This window comes from Bos indicus x Bos taurus, chromosome 21, assembly GCF_003369695.1.
Source record: "Bos indicus x Bos taurus breed Angus x Brahman F1 hybrid chromosome 21, Bos_hybrid_MaternalHap_v2.0, whole genome shotgun sequence".
Lineage (NCBI taxonomy): Eukaryota > Metazoa > Chordata > Mammalia > Artiodactyla > Bovidae > Bos > Bos indicus x Bos taurus.
Window position 1 is genome coordinate 57,590,946 of NC_040096.1, and position 19,902 is coordinate 57,610,847.

At 54.5% G+C, this 19,902-nt stretch overlaps 1 protein-coding gene across 2 annotated transcripts in view; it reads right to left on the bottom strand.

Annotated features, from left to right (window-relative positions):
- The window catches only part of ITPK1 (inositol-tetrakisphosphate 1-kinase), a 163,558-nt gene that overhangs the window by 60,272 nt on the left and 83,384 nt on the right, over nt 1–19,902 (bottom strand). For both annotated transcript variants that reach the window (XM_027520674.1, XM_027520675.1), the window contains one exon: nt 5,043–5,168. In XM_027520674.1, coding sequence (XP_027376475.1) covers nt 5,043–5,168 — 126 coding nt within the window. The remainder of the gene's footprint in view (nt 1–5,042; nt 5,169–19,902) is intronic.

Consider the following 19,902-nt stretch of genomic DNA (forward strand, 5'->3'; position numbering starts at 1 on the left):
AGTTCAATCCCTGATTGGGGAGATACGATACCATATGCCTCTCGGCCAAAAAACCAAAATATAAAACAGAAGCAGTATTGTAACAAATTCAATACAGACTTTAAGAACGGGCCACATTAAAAAAAAAAAAAAAAAAACTTAAAAGATTTATTTTTAAAATACCTTTAAAAGAAATAAATTATATAAATATTTAAAAGGAATATTAATAGCAATAATAATAAGCCTATGTGACTCAGGGGTCACTAAAGGCTCCGCCTGGGCAGATGGCCTTACGCCTGCTCTCACACACCAGGTGCTAACAGTAAGGGTGGTGAACGCTTCCACACGCTCAGCACTGGCACCCGTCTTGAGGGCATCATGCATGTGAATGTGTTTCAGCACCTTTTTTATGTTTTCAAAGAAAAGGGCCCCAGGTATTGTTGTTCACCGTGTTCGGCTCCCGGGCCTATAGGCGGCTCTTACTCCTCTGATCCCAGCAGGCACTCACGGGCCTAGAGGATCCCAGTGGCCACCAAACTGTCAAGAGTCCCCGGGGACCTGTCACTTTGGGGCAGAGACTAAGAGCCATGACGAGCCTCTCTGAGGTGTTCTAGGCCGTGAACAATGAGTAGTCCTAACCACTGGGCCACCAGGAAGCTCCCAAAGAAGGTGTCTTATATGATTCCATGAACAGCAAAGTCCAGAACAGGGAAACAGAGCGTCACAGGTGTGGGTGGGTGCAGGGACCCCTGGAGGGAGAAAGGGGCTCTGGGGGTCAGCTGGGAGCAGGCATGAGGAGGGAGGGGGCTGGACGGGCAAAAACTGAGACAGAGGCAGGAACTGGTGGCTGTCTATGGCTGGGAGCATGTGGGCTGTGCTGGCCCAGGCTGCTCAGAGGCTGGCCAGTCGTGGCTGAGCAAGGCATGCCAAGGACGGAGGGGCCCCCAGGGTGAGGAGGGGGCACTGCTAAGCCTCAGATGGCATGAGTCCCTCTCAGTCTCAGAAAACCGCCAGGTTCCAATGACTGCAGGGTCCCTACTACCCCAAGCTCATCCTGAGCTGGCAATTTCCCCTCCCAAGCAGGTCCTCTCTTTCCACTTAAATCTGATCTTATCACTCCCACCCCCAGCCTGCAGGATAAAGTCTAAGCCCTGCAGCCTGGTGTGAAATGCGCTCTCTCCACTCTTCTCTGCCACCGTGCAGGTCCCCAGGTCCGAGGGCACGTCCACATGCAGCCATCAGAGCCCGGCGAGCCAGCCCAAGCCCCCTCCCTCCTCGGACCTGCTCCCAGCTGCGCCCTGGAGCCGCCAGGGACCCACCAGGGTGTCCTGCACGCCCCACACCCAAGATGCTCTTCAACTTCACAGACACGTGGGCACCAACGGCAGCAAAGGGGAGACCAGGGGAGCTTGAAGCAGATCCCCAAATGGAGAGACTGGCCAGAACAACCCACCAAGAATTACAAACCTCCAAACAGTCGGAAGGAAAAGTGTCAAGTTTTGAGGGCCTCAGACAGGGAATGTCCCTGCAGTCGGCTAACTGGAGAGACTTACCCCAGGAAGGGGCACCTGATCCTGGGGGTGGGGACGAATTCCATCCACTCCAGGGAACAGCCTGTGCAGAGGCACTGAGGCGGAAAAGAGCTCAGAACTTGAGCAAGGAAGGGACGGGCGGGACAAGATGAGGCTGGGGAGGGAGGGAAGGAGGCCGTGGCCAGACTGCAGGCCCCACGGGCCACGACAGAGCCTGCAGTCTTTATTATCATCACGGCAGTGAGACAGTTTCTAGCCAGGGCCCTCGGGGACCAGCTCGGGGTGTCTCCTAGCTCATCACTCAGGGGCCACAAAGGCAGCTCCTGGCTTGCCCAGACCTCTCCTCCGGGCTGGGAGGGCAGGGTGGGAGTGTGGATGGGCTCACCAAGTAGTAGTGTGCCGCTGCGGAGACAGCGGTCCTTGAGTCCACACGGGGGGTCTGGGGGCCATTAAGGACTTAACGCCCTCCCAGCTAATGGAGATGAGTGGAAAAGGTGACAGTCCAAACCCAAACCTCTTTCCCGCAAGCTCATTCAGGGAAAACCCCAGGAAGCTCGACCTGGCCGAGTCGCCTGCCCCGAGGAAGATGATCGCTCGCCATAATGCTTCTATCCATTCTGGGAGGGCAGCAGCAGAACCATGCCCCACGCGACACCTGACAGCCAGCCCTGGATGCTGCAGTGAGTCGGGTCTCGCTGCTTCCCTGAGGCAGCCGCTCTGGATGCCAGGAGACCCCTGAGCACTGGGACCAGGACCTTCATACCACCCTAACCCCACTCGTCCATGTGGATGCGGCCCCCAAGGGACCTCTGCCCAGGTCGGTTCACTGATAACTGAATCTCGGGGCAGGGCCTCGGCGGCACCAGGCTGCCGGCTCCACGAGAACCTTGGCACAGAAAAACAACTGAATCATCCCCATGATTCTCCAAGCCAAGCCCTCTTGAGGCCACTATTTTTTTTTAAAGGAGGGGGATGGCAGGCAGCAGCTTGGGAGCTGGTTTCTATGGCAACCAGCTTCAGTGATCTGTATAAACCCCAGACCCCCAGTCCCCAACCTGTCCTCAAGGACAGTCAGAAAAAAAAAGCATAACCTCTCAGCTCTGAGAATTCCTTTCAATCCCTGGGCCCTGGAGGCTTAGTAGGAGCATCCCATGAGCAGAATGCTCTAGAGTTGTCCAGAAACATCTCAGAAACGTATCTATCTTGACCCATGCAGCCCCAGGCCACTTCCCCAGGGACCTGAGCTGTGCCTTTGGAGGAGGCCCTTTGAGCTGCGCCCCTTCTGAGCCACATCACCTTTCTCTGTTTTCTTACGACAAAATGCAGAAAGGCCAGTGTTGCAAACCCCAGCCCCAGGGCCCTGCTTCCCAGCCTCTGAAGTCGGAACATTCCTCTGCCTCTACTGGCCCTGGGCCCCTCCCCCCATGCGTCCTCATTCAGGTCCTGAGAATAAACATTAAAACAGGCGTCTGAAAACAACGGCGTAGTCAAGGTCAAGTCTGTCAGCCTGCGGCTTGGCTCTGAACTTGAACCTCGTATCTCGTGCAGGGTGGGATGCCCAGGGCAGCGCCAATAGCACCGGGCCCCGTGGCGCTGAGCGGCCTCACCTGGCACCTCTCAGCCCTCCTCTCCACCAGCCCCTGCCCGTCTCCTCTCCTCTCGGGGCCTGCATGATGCGCGGCCTGTCACCCTTCTCCCCAAACGACTGTTCTCGTCACAAAAGAGGAAACGTCCCGGCCTTATCAGATATCCGCTTCATGCTCAAGCACAGATGGCAGTGAAAACTTATCCCAGAGATACCCAGGCTGGAAGGTTATCCTGAGGTCACCCCAGCCATCTGAGGGCAGCTGTTCTGTGTGCCCTGGGTGAGACAGACTCCCGAGACCAGCTGAGACCCCCCGGGACACACAGCTGGTGGCTGAAACCCTTGAAGCTGCAAGTCCCCACATCCCCCACGATGTGCTCGCTCCAGAACAGGAACTCAGGGCACCCAGTTCCCCTTTACTGTTCAGCACCACCTGCCCTGGGCTGTGGGCTGTGTGTCTGCTTGCGGGGAGCAGGGGATGGGAGGTCCCCCAGGGCTGGTCGTTCTGTAACCCCCCAGGGCAATGGGCTGGGCCGGGGGCTGCGGTCCTTCATCTAAGAAAGTAATAATGGTGGTGGAGCTGCTGGAAGAACTCAGCAAACATCAGACCCGTCTACGTACTCAGGCGCTTACTGCTCACAGCAACCTTCTCATAGCATCCTAGGAAGCAGCAACCCCATTTCACAGAAGAGGAGACGAAGGCTCAAGATCATATGCTCACCCTGGCCTTGACCTTCCAATCAAGCACTCACTGGGACCCGAGCACTGTGTGAAGCACTCTCACATGCATCGTGTTGTTCACTGCTCCCAACACAGTACCGACACCACTGTACAAATATGAAAACTGAGGCTTCGGAGGAGCCCAAATACCTTTCTCCATGGCCCCCAGCCCTTTGGGAGAAGGGTAGGGGAGTGGATCATGTCAGGCTGCTGGCCAAAGTCACTGCAGGGCACCACCTACGAACAGCACGCCTCTGCAGGTGCGTGCAGGAGGGGAGGGGACACCAGCGGGGCCACACACAGGCCCCTGGGGCTCATGGGAGTCTGACATGGTCAGTCAAGGAGGGAGCGAGGCTGGCTGAGGTCACCAACCCGGGACACAAGGGCAAAAGAAACTGCTGTCAGCAGGAGGGCTGCTGTGTGGCGATGAGATTCCCCTTTGTCCTGATAAGGAAGGACAGAATGTCACCCCTCCAGTCATCACGCTCTGAAAAGTGCTGGTTCGAGCATCCCTCCCACTGGGAAGGCCCTGGATCTCAAGTGCATTTTTCACTGATAACATGACCTTGTTTTTCATGACCCCAAGCCGCTTTCCTGAGGAATGAATCACGCTCTTGTCCACAACAGAGAAAACACAGGGCAAGTTGGTGGGGGCGACTGCAGCAGCGCTCAAGGCGGCGAGCAGGTCACTGTGGGGTCAGGGCCCAGGACACTGGGGAACAGGGGGAAGGGAGGAGGGAAGAGCCAGGGAGACTTGATCGGAGCTCAGAGATGCGCCTGCGGGTTCAAAGCCCTGAGCACGCAGAGGGTCTTCTCCACTGGGGCAGGATTCAGGGGCCCAAGGGCGGCCATTGCAGCTCAAACACCCTCGGGGAGTCCTTTTCTTCAAGGGTGGCAAGAGGGTTCCCACCTCTATGCCAACAGAGCACCTGCAGCTGTGGCTATGTGTGCACAGAGGAGGCAAGGGCATGATTGGATTGGGCAGCGCCCTGATCAGTAAATCATATCTCTAAAGGTAGACGGCAGACGGGTGTGGCGACAAGCGGGCCCATCTCACCTCCAAAGACAGAGACCCTGGCAGGGAAGGCCCCAACCACATGCCCACGTCTTGGCAGAGGCAGAGCCGTATCTACGGTAACCCAGCAGGACAGCTCCACGGCTTCAGAGAGGCACAGAGCTGTTCTCAGCCACCACTCCCCACCACCCTGACCCCCTCCCCCACGCACCTGGAACCTGTGCACCAGCTCCAGGGCCTGGCTGTCATTCTGATCAGCTTCGAGGATGACATCGGTCAGCTTGTGGATGATGACGTCCAGGGGGCCCTGCTCCTCGATCGGCCGGCTCAGGTTCAGCTGTGAGAGGGAGACACAGAGAGAGAAAGAACAACTTGAGCTCGGAGCCCGCGGCCTCGTCTATCCCATCCTCTCTGCACGTCCCCAGGGCATGGAGCGCGAGGAGGGCCGGCACTCGCGGGACAGGACTGGACAGGACTCGCTGAGGCCCTGGAACTCCTCCAGGGCAGGCCCCGTGTTTGTGCTTCTGTCCCCGAGTGCCAGGCTGCCTGGAACATAAAAGATACACAGGTGGAGTCGGGGTGACCAAGGAGCTACGGGTTAAGCGAGAGTCACTGTGAGAGCATTTACTGGCCATGCTGCAGCTGCCCCCACCACCTGGGGCCTCTCGGGTGGGGACACCAGGTTTCGGTAAGGTCAAGTCCAATGACTGAAGTCACAAGGCCAGACCTGAACTGAGATCCAAGCAGACATTCTCCCCACGAAACTACCCACGGTCTCGGCAAAGCTGTGATCTGTGTGAATCTAAGAGCCACCGCTCTGTGAGGCTGGCCGCTGGCACTTCACACTGGGATCAGGGCTGGCCTTTGATGACAAAGAGAGGGATGCAGGGCCACCTGGAGTCCCCAAGTCCCCGGCTCACCCTGCTCCACTGGGGAACGTGTTTATTTTTTCAAGAGCATGGGGTTTGGAAGATCGGGTCCTGGGGGAGCCAGAGCTGCTGGCTGACAGCCGGCATCCCAGACCCCCAAGACGGGAGCACCTACCAACAGCCGGGGCCGCCTGACACTGCGCTTCCTGGCCGCCAGATGTCTACCGCCTGGCACGCGGCCGCCACCACCTGCAGGGCTGTGCTCTTGGAGGCGGCGGCGCCAGCTGATCACCCGGCTGACCCCTCGAGTGGCCTCAGTGGAGGCCAGAGAAGGCCACCAGCCCCACCCCTGCCCTCCGTCCCACTCCCCCAGTGGGGCTCCCTCCAGGATTCCAGGCTGTTTGTTTCAAAGTCATTAGGGAGGAGATCATGATGACAGCTCCAGGGAGGCTGGGTGCTAAAAACGTATGTCCATTTGTTACTTTTTATTTTCCAGCCACACAGTGAGAGGCAATTCCACACATGACAGAGGAAAACACAGACTTCTGAAACCTGCCAAGGACTTCACAGGGAGAAAGCAGAGCCAGAACTGAAGCTGGACCAGCCACCCAGCCCCCAGCCCGAGTCCCGTGCCCGCGCTGTGCCCCAGAGCCACGACCGCCTGGGTGCCTTGCCCTCTGGCTGCTGGCCACGTCTGGCCCTTTGGAGGCACCAGGAGAAGATGGGAGAGAGGATGGGACAGGAGTCCGGGTGCTTGTCCTCACCATCCTCATGGCCCCAACATCTCCCTTGAGCAGGGCGGCCCCTCTCCCAAGACCACCACTGTCTCTAGGCTCTTCCCTCCCCTCGTTCCCTTGGGCCTGGGGTGGTGACACCCCACCACTTTGGGGCGCCTCACCACCTCCTGCTGGCTCCTTTGACCCCGCCCATGCTATGTCATCTTCCTGATTTAAACTCTTTTTCCATTAAAGCTTCAGAATGCACCAGGTCTTTCCTGTTGATAGCCTTAACTCCTCTTTTTTATTGTCTTCCAGGAAAGATGTTAAGGGATTTTCCCTATTAAAAAAAAAAAAAAAAATTCATGGACTTCACAAAAGGAAAATACTGAAGAACACTGATCCCTCGATGTTCTAGCCTGTGTGCAAAACAAAACAGCAAAAATCAGACCAGCTGAGCAGCTGCCCGTCTTCCAAGACTCCTAGATGGGGAAGGGATGTGGTACTTGTCCTCAGAGGAGGGCCAGGAGCTAGAGGTGACAGCTATACCTTCACAGACCAGGACCCCAAGAGCCGAGGAGAAAAAATGACTGGGTAAGGCCTCATGGTTGGGAAATGACCCAGTGGGACCTGGACAAACAGCAACACAGATGGGCTTAGCCTGCAGCCAAGCTGCCCATGTCCTGGGGCCTGTGCCAAAGCCTAGCAGAGTCCCAGGGCCTCAGTTTCTCCTTCGATAAAAACAGGAAATGCCAAGGATCTTTCCAGTTCTGTCCATACATTCATTATTAATTTCCATCCAATGCTACTTCCCAAGAAGAAAAAAAAAACAAAAACAGGATTGGAAGGAAGGCAGAGCAGCCAGTGGCAAGTGGGAACATGGGCAAGGAACAGCTCATTCTCAGAGCTGCCCATCTGCCCTGTAACCAGCGGCTCCACTGTGACAGGCACCGAAGCAAGAGGCCAACATTTTCAGACCGAGACGGCTACGGGCGGAAGAGCCTGGGTCACGTGGGAGGCTGGGCAGGGCGCCCCAGGCCTCAGAAACCCCATCCCAGAGAGAATGTTTCCTGTGCAGCAAGAAGGGACAGAAGCCAGCCGCTGAGAAGACTCTAGGGTCCCCACACCTCTGGGGAAGGAGGTGGGCAGGAGAGGCCCCGGGCTCGTGCTCGCCCGGCATCACCCAAGGTCTGTAGACCTGACAACTGTGGGCTGTTTGCGAAATAAGCTCCCTGCGTTCCCGGCCACTCTGCTGAAGGTAAACAGTTGAGTTTTGGAAGCTGGCCACTGTCCTTTGTGTATTTTCCAAGAGTTTTTGTGCCAGTGAAACCCTTTCACGAGAGCTGCGGCTCTGGACACACGTCAGGCCTGGCTAGTCCCCGCTCCGCATCCTCGCTGGGGCCCGAGCAGAGCTGTCCGTGGCTCCAAAAGGCCCTCCTGTACCAGCCTTCCTCAGAGGACCAGAGGAGCCACAGAAGCCCTGAGGGGGTCTACCCTAAGGAGCCGGAGCCTTGGAAGCCCTCAGGGGGTCTACCCCAAGGAGCCGGAGACTTGGCAGCCCTCAGGGGGTCTACCCCAAAGAGCCGGAGCCTTGGCAGCCCTGAGGGGGTCTACCCCAAGGAGCCGGAGCCTTGGCAGTCCTGAGGGGGTCTACCCCAAGGAGCCAGCAGTCCCTCCCCACTGGCTGGGAAGGGGGAGAAGGTCTTCCGGGGCTGCACCCTCAGATCCTAGGGGAGCCAAAACTGCTGTTGGTCAGCAGGCCCCGGGCACCCGTGGGAGAGAACCTAGGACCCTGCAGAGGAGGGGACCCTCAGAGGGGACTGGGGGTGCCACAAAAGAGGGACCCCTCACAGAGGGAGGGTGTCCCAGAAGAGGGGCCCTTGGGTGGGGGGTGCTGCAGAGAATGGAATCCTGGGACCAGCGGGGTCGGGGGGTGGGGGGAGGCACCTCAGAAGCTTCCTTTCCCAGATGGGGCGGGACTGGGGGCCAGGGCGGAAGTAAACTCACTTCAAGTGTGTCATTCGCTTTTTCTGACCACACTCTGCTCACAGAAAAGGAAACTCTCCCAGGGGACCTGTCCTCCTCCTCAGAGAGGGTCCAACTGGGCCCCCTCAGCCAGTCACAGGGTGTCCGGACGGAAGGGCCCCCCTGTAGTGGCTGCAGGCGCCACGTTTCCAAGTCACGCCACCCTGAGAGGCCGGCGCTGGATGGTGCTCTGCGAGCGCTCGGGATTCGGAGAAAACAAGGGCCCACTGTTTCCTCAGTGACGAAGGCGCTGAGGCAGGCGAGGGTGGAGGGAGGCCCAGGAGGAGATGGGACAGAGGCCCGCAGACCCCAGAGGCCCAACAGCCACCTCTGACCTTGGGAACAAGCAACCCCGTCGTGATCCAAGGGGAGCTGGGCGCTTGCCTCCCACCCATCAGCTGGCTGAGGAGGACAGGATGCAACGGTGGGCACCTGGACACCCCTCCTGGCTCAGCTGCCTCTGTGCCTCGGTTTCCCCTTTCATAAAATGAGAATGTCATAACTGTGACTTCCAGGACTGGTCTGTGAGTTAGAACATTCCATTTACAGATGTGGCACCTAAGCCCTCTAGAAAACTTCCTGCTTCAGCTTGATCACTCGTTAACTTGACAAGTATTTTCTGGGCCCCTCCTGTGCACTAGGCACAGATGTCCCCTGCCCTCTCATCGCAGGGCCTCAGGGGGACTGTGCACCCTGGACACAGCCCCAGCTGCCCCAGACCTGCACGGGGCGGTGCTCCCCTGCCACAGTGAGTCCTCTGCCTGGAGTGCCCACCCACAACCTGTAGCCTCTGGTCCACACACGAGCTCTTACTAGTCTCCCAAGTCCCAGGATAGAAGTTCGATCCTTTTCCAGACTTCTGAACTCCTCGTTTCCCAAACAAGAAGGCTTAATGGCTCCTTCATCTCACCAGTGTCCCCGAAATGCTATGCACATCCCTCCAAGATAGCACCCTAACTTCCAGGCACGAAGTAGTTTCTTTAACCTTTTGTCCCTTCCACAAGATCCTGAGATTCCTCAACGACCAGGGCTGCAACCTGGCCTCTCCAGGACCTAGAACCAGGCCCCAAGCAAGAACTAGGCTGTTGCTGTTGTTCAGTCACTAAAGTTATGTCCAAGTCTTTGAGACTGCATGGACTGTAGCCTGCCAGGCTCCTCTGTCCATGGGATTTCCCAGGCAAGAATAATGGAGTGGGTTGCCATTTGCTCCTTCAGGGGACCTTCCTGACCCGGGGATTGAGCCCGGGTCTCCTGTGCTAGCAGGTGGATTCTTTACCAGTGTGCCACCTAGGAAGCCTAAGAGCTCAGCAGACATCTGCTAAGCGCACTGGCAGCTTCAAAGAACAGAGTGAACAACGCAGACCCAGAAGGGACCTTCCACGGAGCAGGGTGACTCTTTTCTGTGAAGGGGGCTGAAATGGCCTCCCAGAGGAGGAGGTGTCCAGACCAAGCCACGGAAGGGAGAGGGAAGAATGGGACCTCCAGAGATGGGCAGGGGAAGGAAGGTTTAATCCAAGTAGAGGGGCAGCTGCAAAGATGCAGGACGCACCATCTGCATTAAACCCTCTCCTTTATCTATCAGTTCCAAACGCCTCAGGTGCCCTAAGCTACCACCTCTGCAGAAACAGCTTCTCCCACAGCACTGACCGCTGACTGGCACCTTGCAGGGGGTGGCCCATCACCGCCCCCCTTCTCATGCTTCATCTGTGGGCTGGAAGCAGAGGAGCCTGTAGAAGATTCCAATGCCTAGGGGACCAGGATTCAGCTGTGGTATAATCAATGAGCAAATCTTGAGTGCATTAACCCACTAAGAGTTTGGGGCTGTCTGTGAGCTTACCCGAAGGCAGTCCCCACAGGAGAGATCATAGATGGTGGAAGGGTGGGGGTAGAGGGATGCCAAGATGAGACAAGAGGCAGAGGGTTCCAGCTTTCTGGAAGAGGGTTCTCTGGGCTGTACTTCCAGCTCTTTCTTTGCTCCCAAACTCCCACACGCACTTCCCTGATGTGATCAACAACCAGCTAGATGTGAAAGAAGCATGTGCATCGGAAGGCTGGGGACTCGGAAAAACTGGCTCCCATCCCCCACCCCATGCTGGGGGCCACTCATCCTCTCTGGCTGCAACATGCAAGGTATGCTAGCAGAGACCTGGGCTGCTGAGAAAAACCTACGCTTCTCTGAATGGCCAGACAGGCTGCAATGGCCCTCTCTACTGCAAAGGCTGCAGGTGAAGCTGGTGAGGACGTCAGGCAGGTGTGGGTACTATTCCACAACCATGCTCGGTGGCCGGGTCCTCTAGGAGTGGCTGTGAAGCTGTGTGAGGCCTGGCATGTTATTTAGGCTCTGTGTCTGTCTCACAGGTCCCCACCTCAGGCTGCTGTGAGAACTGAGTTAATGTGTATAATTACTCAGGACAGAGCCTGACACAGAGCGGGGGTGCTGGAGCCGTGCACTTACGCCAGACTATGGCTGCTAGCCTGAAAACGCAGGTTCTGAAGTAGGGTGACCACACGGGCTTGTCCTCAAATGGGATCTTCCTGGGTGACAAGGATGTCTTTTATTTGAATGAGGCAATGCTTGGTGGGCTGGATAGGCGTGGGTCACCAGAAAAATCAAGGCATGACTAGAAGCTTGGAACTTTCAGCCCCACTCCCTATCCTTGAGTGGGGAGGGTGCTGGAAAATGAGTTAGTGACAGATCATGCCTTTGTGATGAAGCCTTCATAGGAAATCCCACAAGGACAGGTTCAGGGAGCATCCTGGCTGGTGAGCACAAGGAGGAGCTGGGAGAAAGGGTTGCCCAGAGGGTGCAGAAGCCCTTCCCCACATCTCTTGCCCGATACACCTGTTCCACCTGGATGTTCAACTGTACCCTTTCCCACAGTCCTTTATAATAAGCTGGTAAATACTAAGTAAACTGTTTTCCCAAGTTCCAGAAGCCAATGCATCAAATTAATCAAACTAGAGGAGGGGATTGTGGGAACCTGTGATTTACAGCTGATGGCTCATGCGCACAGATATCAATCTAAACTTGCAACTGGCATCTAATGGAGCAGGGATGGGGAGGACCTCGTGGGACTGAGTCCTTAACCTGTAGAACTGATGTTCACCTTCAGGTGGTCAGTGTCAAAACTGTGTTAAACTGTAGGACTCCCGGCCTGGTGTTACGGGTTTATGTGGTATGGGTAAAGCCCCCAGCCAACTGCCATCACACATGGCAAGTGTGTAGAAGTGTGAGAGTAAAGGTGAATCCCAGGAGGTGTGTTTTTCCTACAATTGTGCACTCAAAAACTTCAGCTATTCCGTTTCTCTATTCTTACTCTTTACTTTATTACTGCCCAGTGAAATCTCGCCTGAGTTCTGTTAACAAGGTGCTTCCCTGGTGGCTCAAGTGGTAAAAACTCTGCCTGCAATGTGGAAGACCTGGGTTCAATCCCTGGGTCCAATCCCTGGGTCGAGAAGATCTCCTGGAGGAGGACATGGCAACCCACTCCAGTATTCTTGCCTGGAGAATCCCATGGACAGAGGAGCCTGGTGGGCTGCAGTCCATGGGGCTGCAGAGAGTCAGACATGACTGAAGTGACTTAGCATGCAACACACGTGCACTGTTTACAAGATACACCAGAATCTGCATTCTGCAAAGCTAGGTCACTTGTCCTGGCTCCTATTAGGCTTCTCAATGCATTTTCTGCCATATTAAAACGGACCATCCCTGTTAATGATGGTAAGAGTTCTGACTTTGGGCCACGCACCAGCTAACAAGCAGTGACCCCAGCAGGTGCACATGAGGACACCAGGTCACAAGACAGGTTAAGTAGCTGTCCAGGGTCGTCCCATCATAGCTGGATGGGAACCTGGTCTCTCTCCTGCAGAAGTCAATTGGCCGCTAAGCCAAAGGGTGTCCTGGGCCCCTGGGGCTTTCCTTCTGTTCCTTTTCTCCCTCAGTTCACGCCATGTGGATGGCGTGTTTTCAGATGGAAGTCACTAGATGAAAAGTTTTTTGTCTCAACTGAGGTCCTGACTCAATGGCCCCAATGAAAAGCAAGTGGGCAGAAGACCCAATTTATTCTCTGGACTCTCCAAAGTCTGAAGATGGAACAGAACTGCCATCTCCAACACTTAAAGGCCCCAGGAGGCAGGAGCAGCGCTCTCCTGAAAGGCAAGTTGGAGCTGGTGCCTTGGGGACAGGCTGCAAAAAGGCACGCGGCCTCGGAGGATGCTGCCCGGGTCTTGCGCTTCTTGGTGGGACTGGATCCAAAACTTGACGGGCAAGCAGTCTTTCCCTGGCAAGAGTGACTCCCTCCCGAAGGAGCGCCAAGTGGCCTTCAGAGGGGTCAGGAGCTAGATGTCACATGGGGCTGATCCCCAAAGACCGCAGGCCGGGCCAAGCACAGTACGGGTCGCCCCCGCGGCCTCTGCCCCAGAACTCCCTGACCCAATGCCCCAAATTCTCAGTAGCTGGTTTCCAATAATGAACATAATAAACCACCATCTGGTTAAGGCAGAGCGTGGATAACCTTTCTCCCCCAGAAGATGAGGGGTGCACTCAAGTCAACAGCCCGAAGATGAAAGTCCCTTGTGTGCAGCTCCAAAGTTCTGGGAATTTGCAAGTCAACTTTGTTTCAGAGAGCCAGAAAAGTCACTGCCTCCAGCACTTGACAAGGGTATTGGTACAGCCTTGGTGCCATGCCAGGCCCACCACAGGCCCTCGGGCAGTCATGGTCCTGAGGAGCGGTGTCAGCCCTCCCTTCCTGGAGTCTTCTCCGCTCTCGGAGCCTACAGACCCCCATCATTCTCAGGTCTGGCTGGACCCTCTTCCTCTGACACCAATAGGTAACTGCCCTTCAGGCTCAGGTTGCTCTTTCCTGGGTACCAGGCAGGACACTTACCTGCCTGGTGAGTTGCAGAAAGAGAGTTCTCGGCCAGTGCACCCTCGCTGAGGTCGGGGACTGCATCCGGTTCCAGAGCCCAGCTAGCCTGTGCCGGAATTCTTCCCAGAGGCTAAAGACTCAGACCATCCACCCGTCCACCCACCCACCCATTCACACGAGGTTTATTAAGCACTTAAATATCCACCCCTCCAAGTCAATGTCATCCCCAATCTGCAGGGAGAAAATGGAGACAGTGGGGGGCAAGGTGAGCTGCCCAAGGGCACTGCCAGTGGGGGGCAGGCCCAAGGGACTTCTGACCCCAAACTTACGTGCTCCTTTCCCCACAGCCACCACCTTCGTTCTGTTTTTAGCCTCTGTCCCCCATGGCAGGGGGTGGGACCCCCAAAGGCCCCAAGTGTATTATGCCTACATTGGATTCAGGGAGGCAGTGTTCCACAGGGCTCACTGGAAGCCCCAATCAAAGTCCCCGCTGAAGTCCCAAGTGGCCTCAGGAACACGCTGCAGACACGCAGTTCATAATGCTAGGACTTGCACCCTCCAGAGGGGAGGCCCGGCCTCCACAGGGAGCCCAGGAGGCCCGAGGGCTTACCGCAGCTGTGTTCTCAGCCAGGCTAGCAGGGGGGTCTGGAGAGGCCGGTCTCCACCCACAACACAAGAGCGCAGAGGAGGAGCCGCCCCTCAGCCACCCACAATGGCTTCCCAGGCTTGAGTCCTGCATGCCCCTCCCCCACCAGCAGACCATGCCCTGCCTCAGGGTGTCTGTCTACAGCCAAGTAGAATATAGTATTAGAGTCATCAGACATGTGCCTGCTAAGACACTTCAGTCGTGTCCGACTCTTTGCGACCCCCTGGACTCTAGCCCACCAGGCTTCTCTGTCCGTGGGATTCTCCAGGCAAGAATACTGGAGTGGGAAGCCATTCCCTTCTCCAGGATATCTTCCCAGGGATGGAACCTGTGTCTCTTGTGTCTCCTGTACTGGCAGGTGGGTTAACACTAGCACCACGGGGAAGCTAGTCACCAGACACTGACCCTCAACAATCTGTTAGGCAGGTAGAATAGGGAAAAGGAGTCCAAAATGGCGGTGGCTAAAAGACAAGGAAGGTCAAAGGAAGGTCCGAGGACCAGAGTGAAGACTTCAGGCAGAACAAACAGAACAAACAGCACTCCTGGCTAAGCCCAATTTGCATAGGGCAGGCCCAGGTGGAGGAAAAACATATAAAAGGAGGAGCCAAAGCGCTTTCTCTCGGACTCTCTCTCCTGCGTGTACGTGCGCTCTTTTCTTTCTCTCTCTCTCACTCTCCAGCTATCTTCTAAATAAAATAGAGCTGTAACACTGATTTGCCTAAGAGCTGTAGCACGGTTTGTCCAAGACCCGAGAGCTGTGACGCGCTGTGGGCTTTAATGTCCTTTGCTCCAAATCTTTGTTGTGACGAGACAAAGAACCGAGGAACATACACTCGCGTGACATCTATGGTGCCGTGACTCGGATATAACCTGGCTGAAACAACCTCTGCGTGGAAGAGGCCAAGCACAGCAGGAGCCCAACTCAGCGAAGCTCCCGCGCTAGAAGCAGAAGGCAAAGAAACCCAGCTCAGGGGAAGGCCCATCTTGCTGGAAACCGGGACAGCGAAAAACGAACTCAGCAGAAAGCTCACGCGGCCCAGTCTCAGATTCCAGAAGACCTCTGGTTAAGGTAAGAGGTCCTCGCTCCTATGGCTGGAGGGACCTTTACAATCTCTCATTTCTTGTTTCCTCGAATCTCCCACGAACAGGCGGGCGGCAGGGGCACAACTGAGGGACTCTGGAGAGGCTACTCCTCAGCATGTCCCAAAGGCGCTATCTGCTGAGCCCCAGTAGCTGTTACACAAGCCAGTGGGGGTTCTTCTGTCCTTTCTCTTCTCTGTGCCAAGGATCAGACCAATGAAACTGTGAGCACCGGTCAGATATTTAGCAAATTTTCCAGCGGGCTATGAAGGGGATTCCTTGGCACGTTTTTCCCACTGCTTTTTCCTCCTGTCCTTCAGCTCTCTCCCAGGACTCAAGCCCGGCCAAAACTAATGAAACTCAGGCTCTGATGCCTCATTGCAAAAATTCATTGAGAGACAAAGAGATAAGAGGTAGATTTGTTAGGATCCAAAGAGAAGCCACCCTTCAGGGTGTGAACCATTGCCGAGGGCAAGGGCTTCAGCCATGGTATTAGGCCTGGCTAGGTTTTGTGAGGGGATAGAATTCATATGCTAATGAGTGAAAGGATCATCCCAGCCATTGGGGAACCACCCACTCCTCCCTCTTTTGACCTTGTGCCTCGGAGCTGTCCTGCCACCTCTGGGTGTGTCTGTCGGCTTACAGATTGGGGATTAAGGTTTACTTGAATTTGACTTGTCATCTTGGACCCAACTGATTTTAACTGGTTTACATTATACCCTTGTGCTATGTCATTCTTTCAAAGGTTGTGCTCTGCCCCCTTCCCTCCTATTTAATACTCTTTTCCTAAGCCCCATCCAGACCCACAAGTTTGCCTCTACAATCTTCTGGAGAGACAACCAGAAAATAGTTGGCCTTGGGAGGGAAATACTCTATAATATCCAACCCCCTAATCCTACCCAATACTGGTCACACTGGAGATCTTGGGGATGCCCAAACTCCAGTCCGGGGGTCCCAGGAGGTCATCACGCCTTGACCTGCCTAGGGATCGGTCTTCAAAAGGTTGTCACGTCTCAACCTGCTCGGGGATCCTCTAGTCCCAGGGGTCCCAGGAGGTCATCACACCTCGACCTGCCCAGGGACCCAATCCTCAGGAGGCCGTCACGCCTTGACCTGCCCGGGGATTCGATCTCTAGGAGGCTGTCACGCCTCAACCTGCCTGGGGATCTGCACCCTGACCCGGGGATGCCTGGCTCTCAGGTTGCAACCGTTCTGGGTAGGATAAGCTTCAGAAAGACTCACCCCTAAGGAAGTCCACCCATGGAAACATAAAAAAGCCTATTACTTGTGGGACTGTGCCCAGTCTCAGCAATAACTCAGGAGCCCAATGAGAACCCCATTGCCTTTCTGGAGAGGCTAAAAGAGGCACTCCAAAAGTTTACCAACCTGGACTTAGACTCTTACGAGGGACGGGTGATTTTAAAGGACAAATTCCTGTCCCAATGTGCATCAGATATCAGAATTAAGTTACAGCAGCTACAACAGCAGGACTCTGCTGCCTCTTTAGATGAGATGGTCCAGACAGCCACCAATACCTTTTATAACAGAGAACAGGAGAAGGAGGCCAAGGCCCAGGAGAAGGAGAGAAAGAAAGAGACAAGGCATGCCCAGATGCTGGCCACCCTCCAGAGAAGCCCTATGGCAAACCCCAAGTCCTTGAGGGACAAGGCACGAGACAGATGCCTGATCTGTAGACAGGTGGGGCACTGGGCCAAAGAGTGTCCAAACCGAGACAAGTCTCCTAGAATGGCTTGCCACAAATGCCATCAACTGGGACACTGGGCAGCACTCTGCCCTCGGGACCCAAGAGCCTCAAGGTCAAGCGCCAAGCCTACCCTCACGATGGTTCAAGAGGACTGAAGCGGCCCGCTCCAGCCAGCCCGCCTGTCACAGATAACCATCACGGGGCTGGAGCCAAGGGTGTAACTGGATATGGCAGGTAGGTCCGAGAATTTCTTGGTTGACACAGGGGCTACCTACTCTGTCTTGATCTCCTGGATCAAGCCTTCTCCTCCCAAACCTGTACCATTTTGGGTGCTACAGGAAAAGCAACTACTAAAAGATTCACCCGAGCACTTTTTTGTTGCTGGGATGGACAAATATTTTCCCACCAGTTTCTGGTGGTCCCTGAGTGTCCTACCCCCTTATTGGGAAGAGATATACTCACTAAACTGGGGACCACCCTTGTGATGGGAAGCTTTTCAGCCCCTAGAGCTCTACAGCTCCTGGTTACTACTGAAGAACCCATTACACCTTCAATAGAGAGGGACCAAAAACTATGGGAAGACAAAATTAACCCCCAGGTGTGGGACCAGGGGATTCCTGGACGAGCCCACCAAGCTGAACCAGTCACCATTGTCCTCCGAGATCCCACTCGGTTTCCTAACCGGAAACAATATCCTCTCAAAAGAGAGGCTCGGGAGGGACTACAGCCTTTAATAAATAAATTCCTTGCTTGTGGGCTATTGGTCCCCACCAGTTCGCCATGTAACACCCCAATCCTCTCAGTAAAGAAAAAAGATGGAACCTGGCGACTGGTTCAAGATCTCCGGATCATAAATGAAGCTGTAGTCCCCCTCCATCCCACAGTACCCAATCCCTATGTAATCTTGGGAGAAATCCCACCCAGTGCCAAGTGGTTTACAGTCTTGGATCTCAAAGGTGCATTTTTTTGCATACCACTGGCTAAAGAATCCCAATACCTTTTTGCCTTTGAGTGGGAGGCCCCAGGAGAAAAACACCAACAGATGACTTGGACAGTATTACCTCAGGGGTTCAGAGATAGCCCCCACCTGTTTGGACAGGCCCTTAGCCGAGATCTCCTAGATCTGGACCTGGGACCTAATGGGAAAATATTACAATACGTAGATGACCTACTAATCTGCTCTCCAGATGAGAAAGTCTCCCGTGCTAAGGCACAGGTGGTTGAGACAAAGGTCACTTATCTGGGAGTTCAGATTACACATGGGTCCAGGAGGCTGTCCTCCTATCGGGTACAAGGAATCCTCCAGTTGCCCTCCCCCACAACTCGAAAACAATTGCGAGCTTTCCTGGGGCTAACTGGTATTGTAGAATCTGGATACCCAACTATGGTCTAATTGCCCAACCCTTATATGAAAGCTTAAAGGGACGAGATGATTCAATCCCACTGATGTGGGGAACTCCTCAAAAGCAGGCAGAGGCTACACTAAAACTGGCCTTAACTCAGGCACCTGCCTTGAGGTTGCCAGACCCAGAAAAAGCATTCCAACTTTATGTCCATGAAAGAGAGGGAACAGCCTTGGGAGTGTTAACTCAAAGGTTGGGATCTGAGCCCCAGCCTGTAGCTTACTTATCCAAGAGGCTCGATCCAACTTCCCGAGGTTGGCCCCCCCTGCCTTCAAAATCTTGCAGCTATTGCAATCATGATAGAAGATGCTTTAAAACTCTCCTTTGGGGGCAAACTATTTTTACCAGCCACCAAATAAAACAGCTCCTAAATGGGAGAGGCCATTTATGGATGTCTGATCAAAGAATCCTCAGATATCAAGTAATGCTGATGGAAAATCCAGGCCTCACTATATCCCCTTGTGAGGTTCTTAACCCAGCCACCCTCCTACCTACCCCCGAGGGCTGTCTCCCATTTCACTCTTGTCTAGAAACCTTGGACCACTGGACAAAAGCCCGAGAGGGATTGTCAGAAGATCCTCTGACCAATCCTGAGGAAATCTGGCACACTGATGGAAGCAGCTTTGTCTTGGATGGAAAAAGAAGAGCCGGGTATGCAGTAGTCTCCAATTTTGAGACCATAGAGGCTAAGTCTCTGCCACCAGGTACTTCAGCCCAATTAGCTGAGCTCATAGCCCTGACTCAAGCTTTAGAGCTGGGAAAAGGAAAAAGAATAGCCATTTACACTGACTCCAAGTATGCCTTTCTGGTGCTACATGCACATGCGGCTGTTTGGAAAGAAAGGGGCCACTTGACCACTCAAGGGTCTCCAATCAAATATGGTGATCAGATTCTTCAATTCTTGGAGGCAGTCCATCTGCCCACTGAGGTTTCAGTCTTCCACTGTAAAGGACACCAAAAAGGGAACACAGAAGTGGCATGAGGGAACCAAGCAGCTGATCAGGCAGGTAAGATTGCAACATTACAGAACCATGACCTAATAGGGATTGCCACCTTAGTTCCACAGACTAATTTGCCAGAAACTCCTTCATATACTGAAGGTGATACTCTTAAAGCTAAGAGCGAGGGCTTTCAAGAAGATCATATGGAGTGGTTCCAAAAGGAGGGACTCCTTTTTCTGCCTGGAAACCTCCAATGGAAGTTGGTTAACTTCTTACATGCCACTACTCATTTAGGAGAAAAGGCCCTCCAAAGATGACTAGAAAGGTCCTTCAGAGGAACAGGCTTCCAAACAACTATAAGACAGGTGGTCTCCTCTTGTCCCACTTGCCAATTAAACAACCCCCAAGGAGCTCGAAGACCACAGCTGGCCCAGCCCGTCCAACAACGTGGGGCCTACCCAGGAGAGGACTGGCAGATGGACTTCACCCAGATGCCAGTTTCTCAAGGATATAAATACCTATTAGTTATGATAGATACATTCACAGGATGGATTGAAGGCTTTCCCACCCAGACTGAGAAGGCTAAGAAAACAGAAGAGGACACTTGATACACCTGTGAGCCCCTGGGAGATCTCAGATACCTATTCAGAACTACCAATGAGTGCCATTCTAATGAACACCCCCAAAATCTGGTTTCTGGGGATAAGATTTCTCAGGATAACTCTAAGGAGCCAACACAGCTTGACAGAGACTGTACTCCAAGACAGACAGGAGATAGATCTTCGGATCCATGAACAAGGAGGGACTTGAGCTATCCT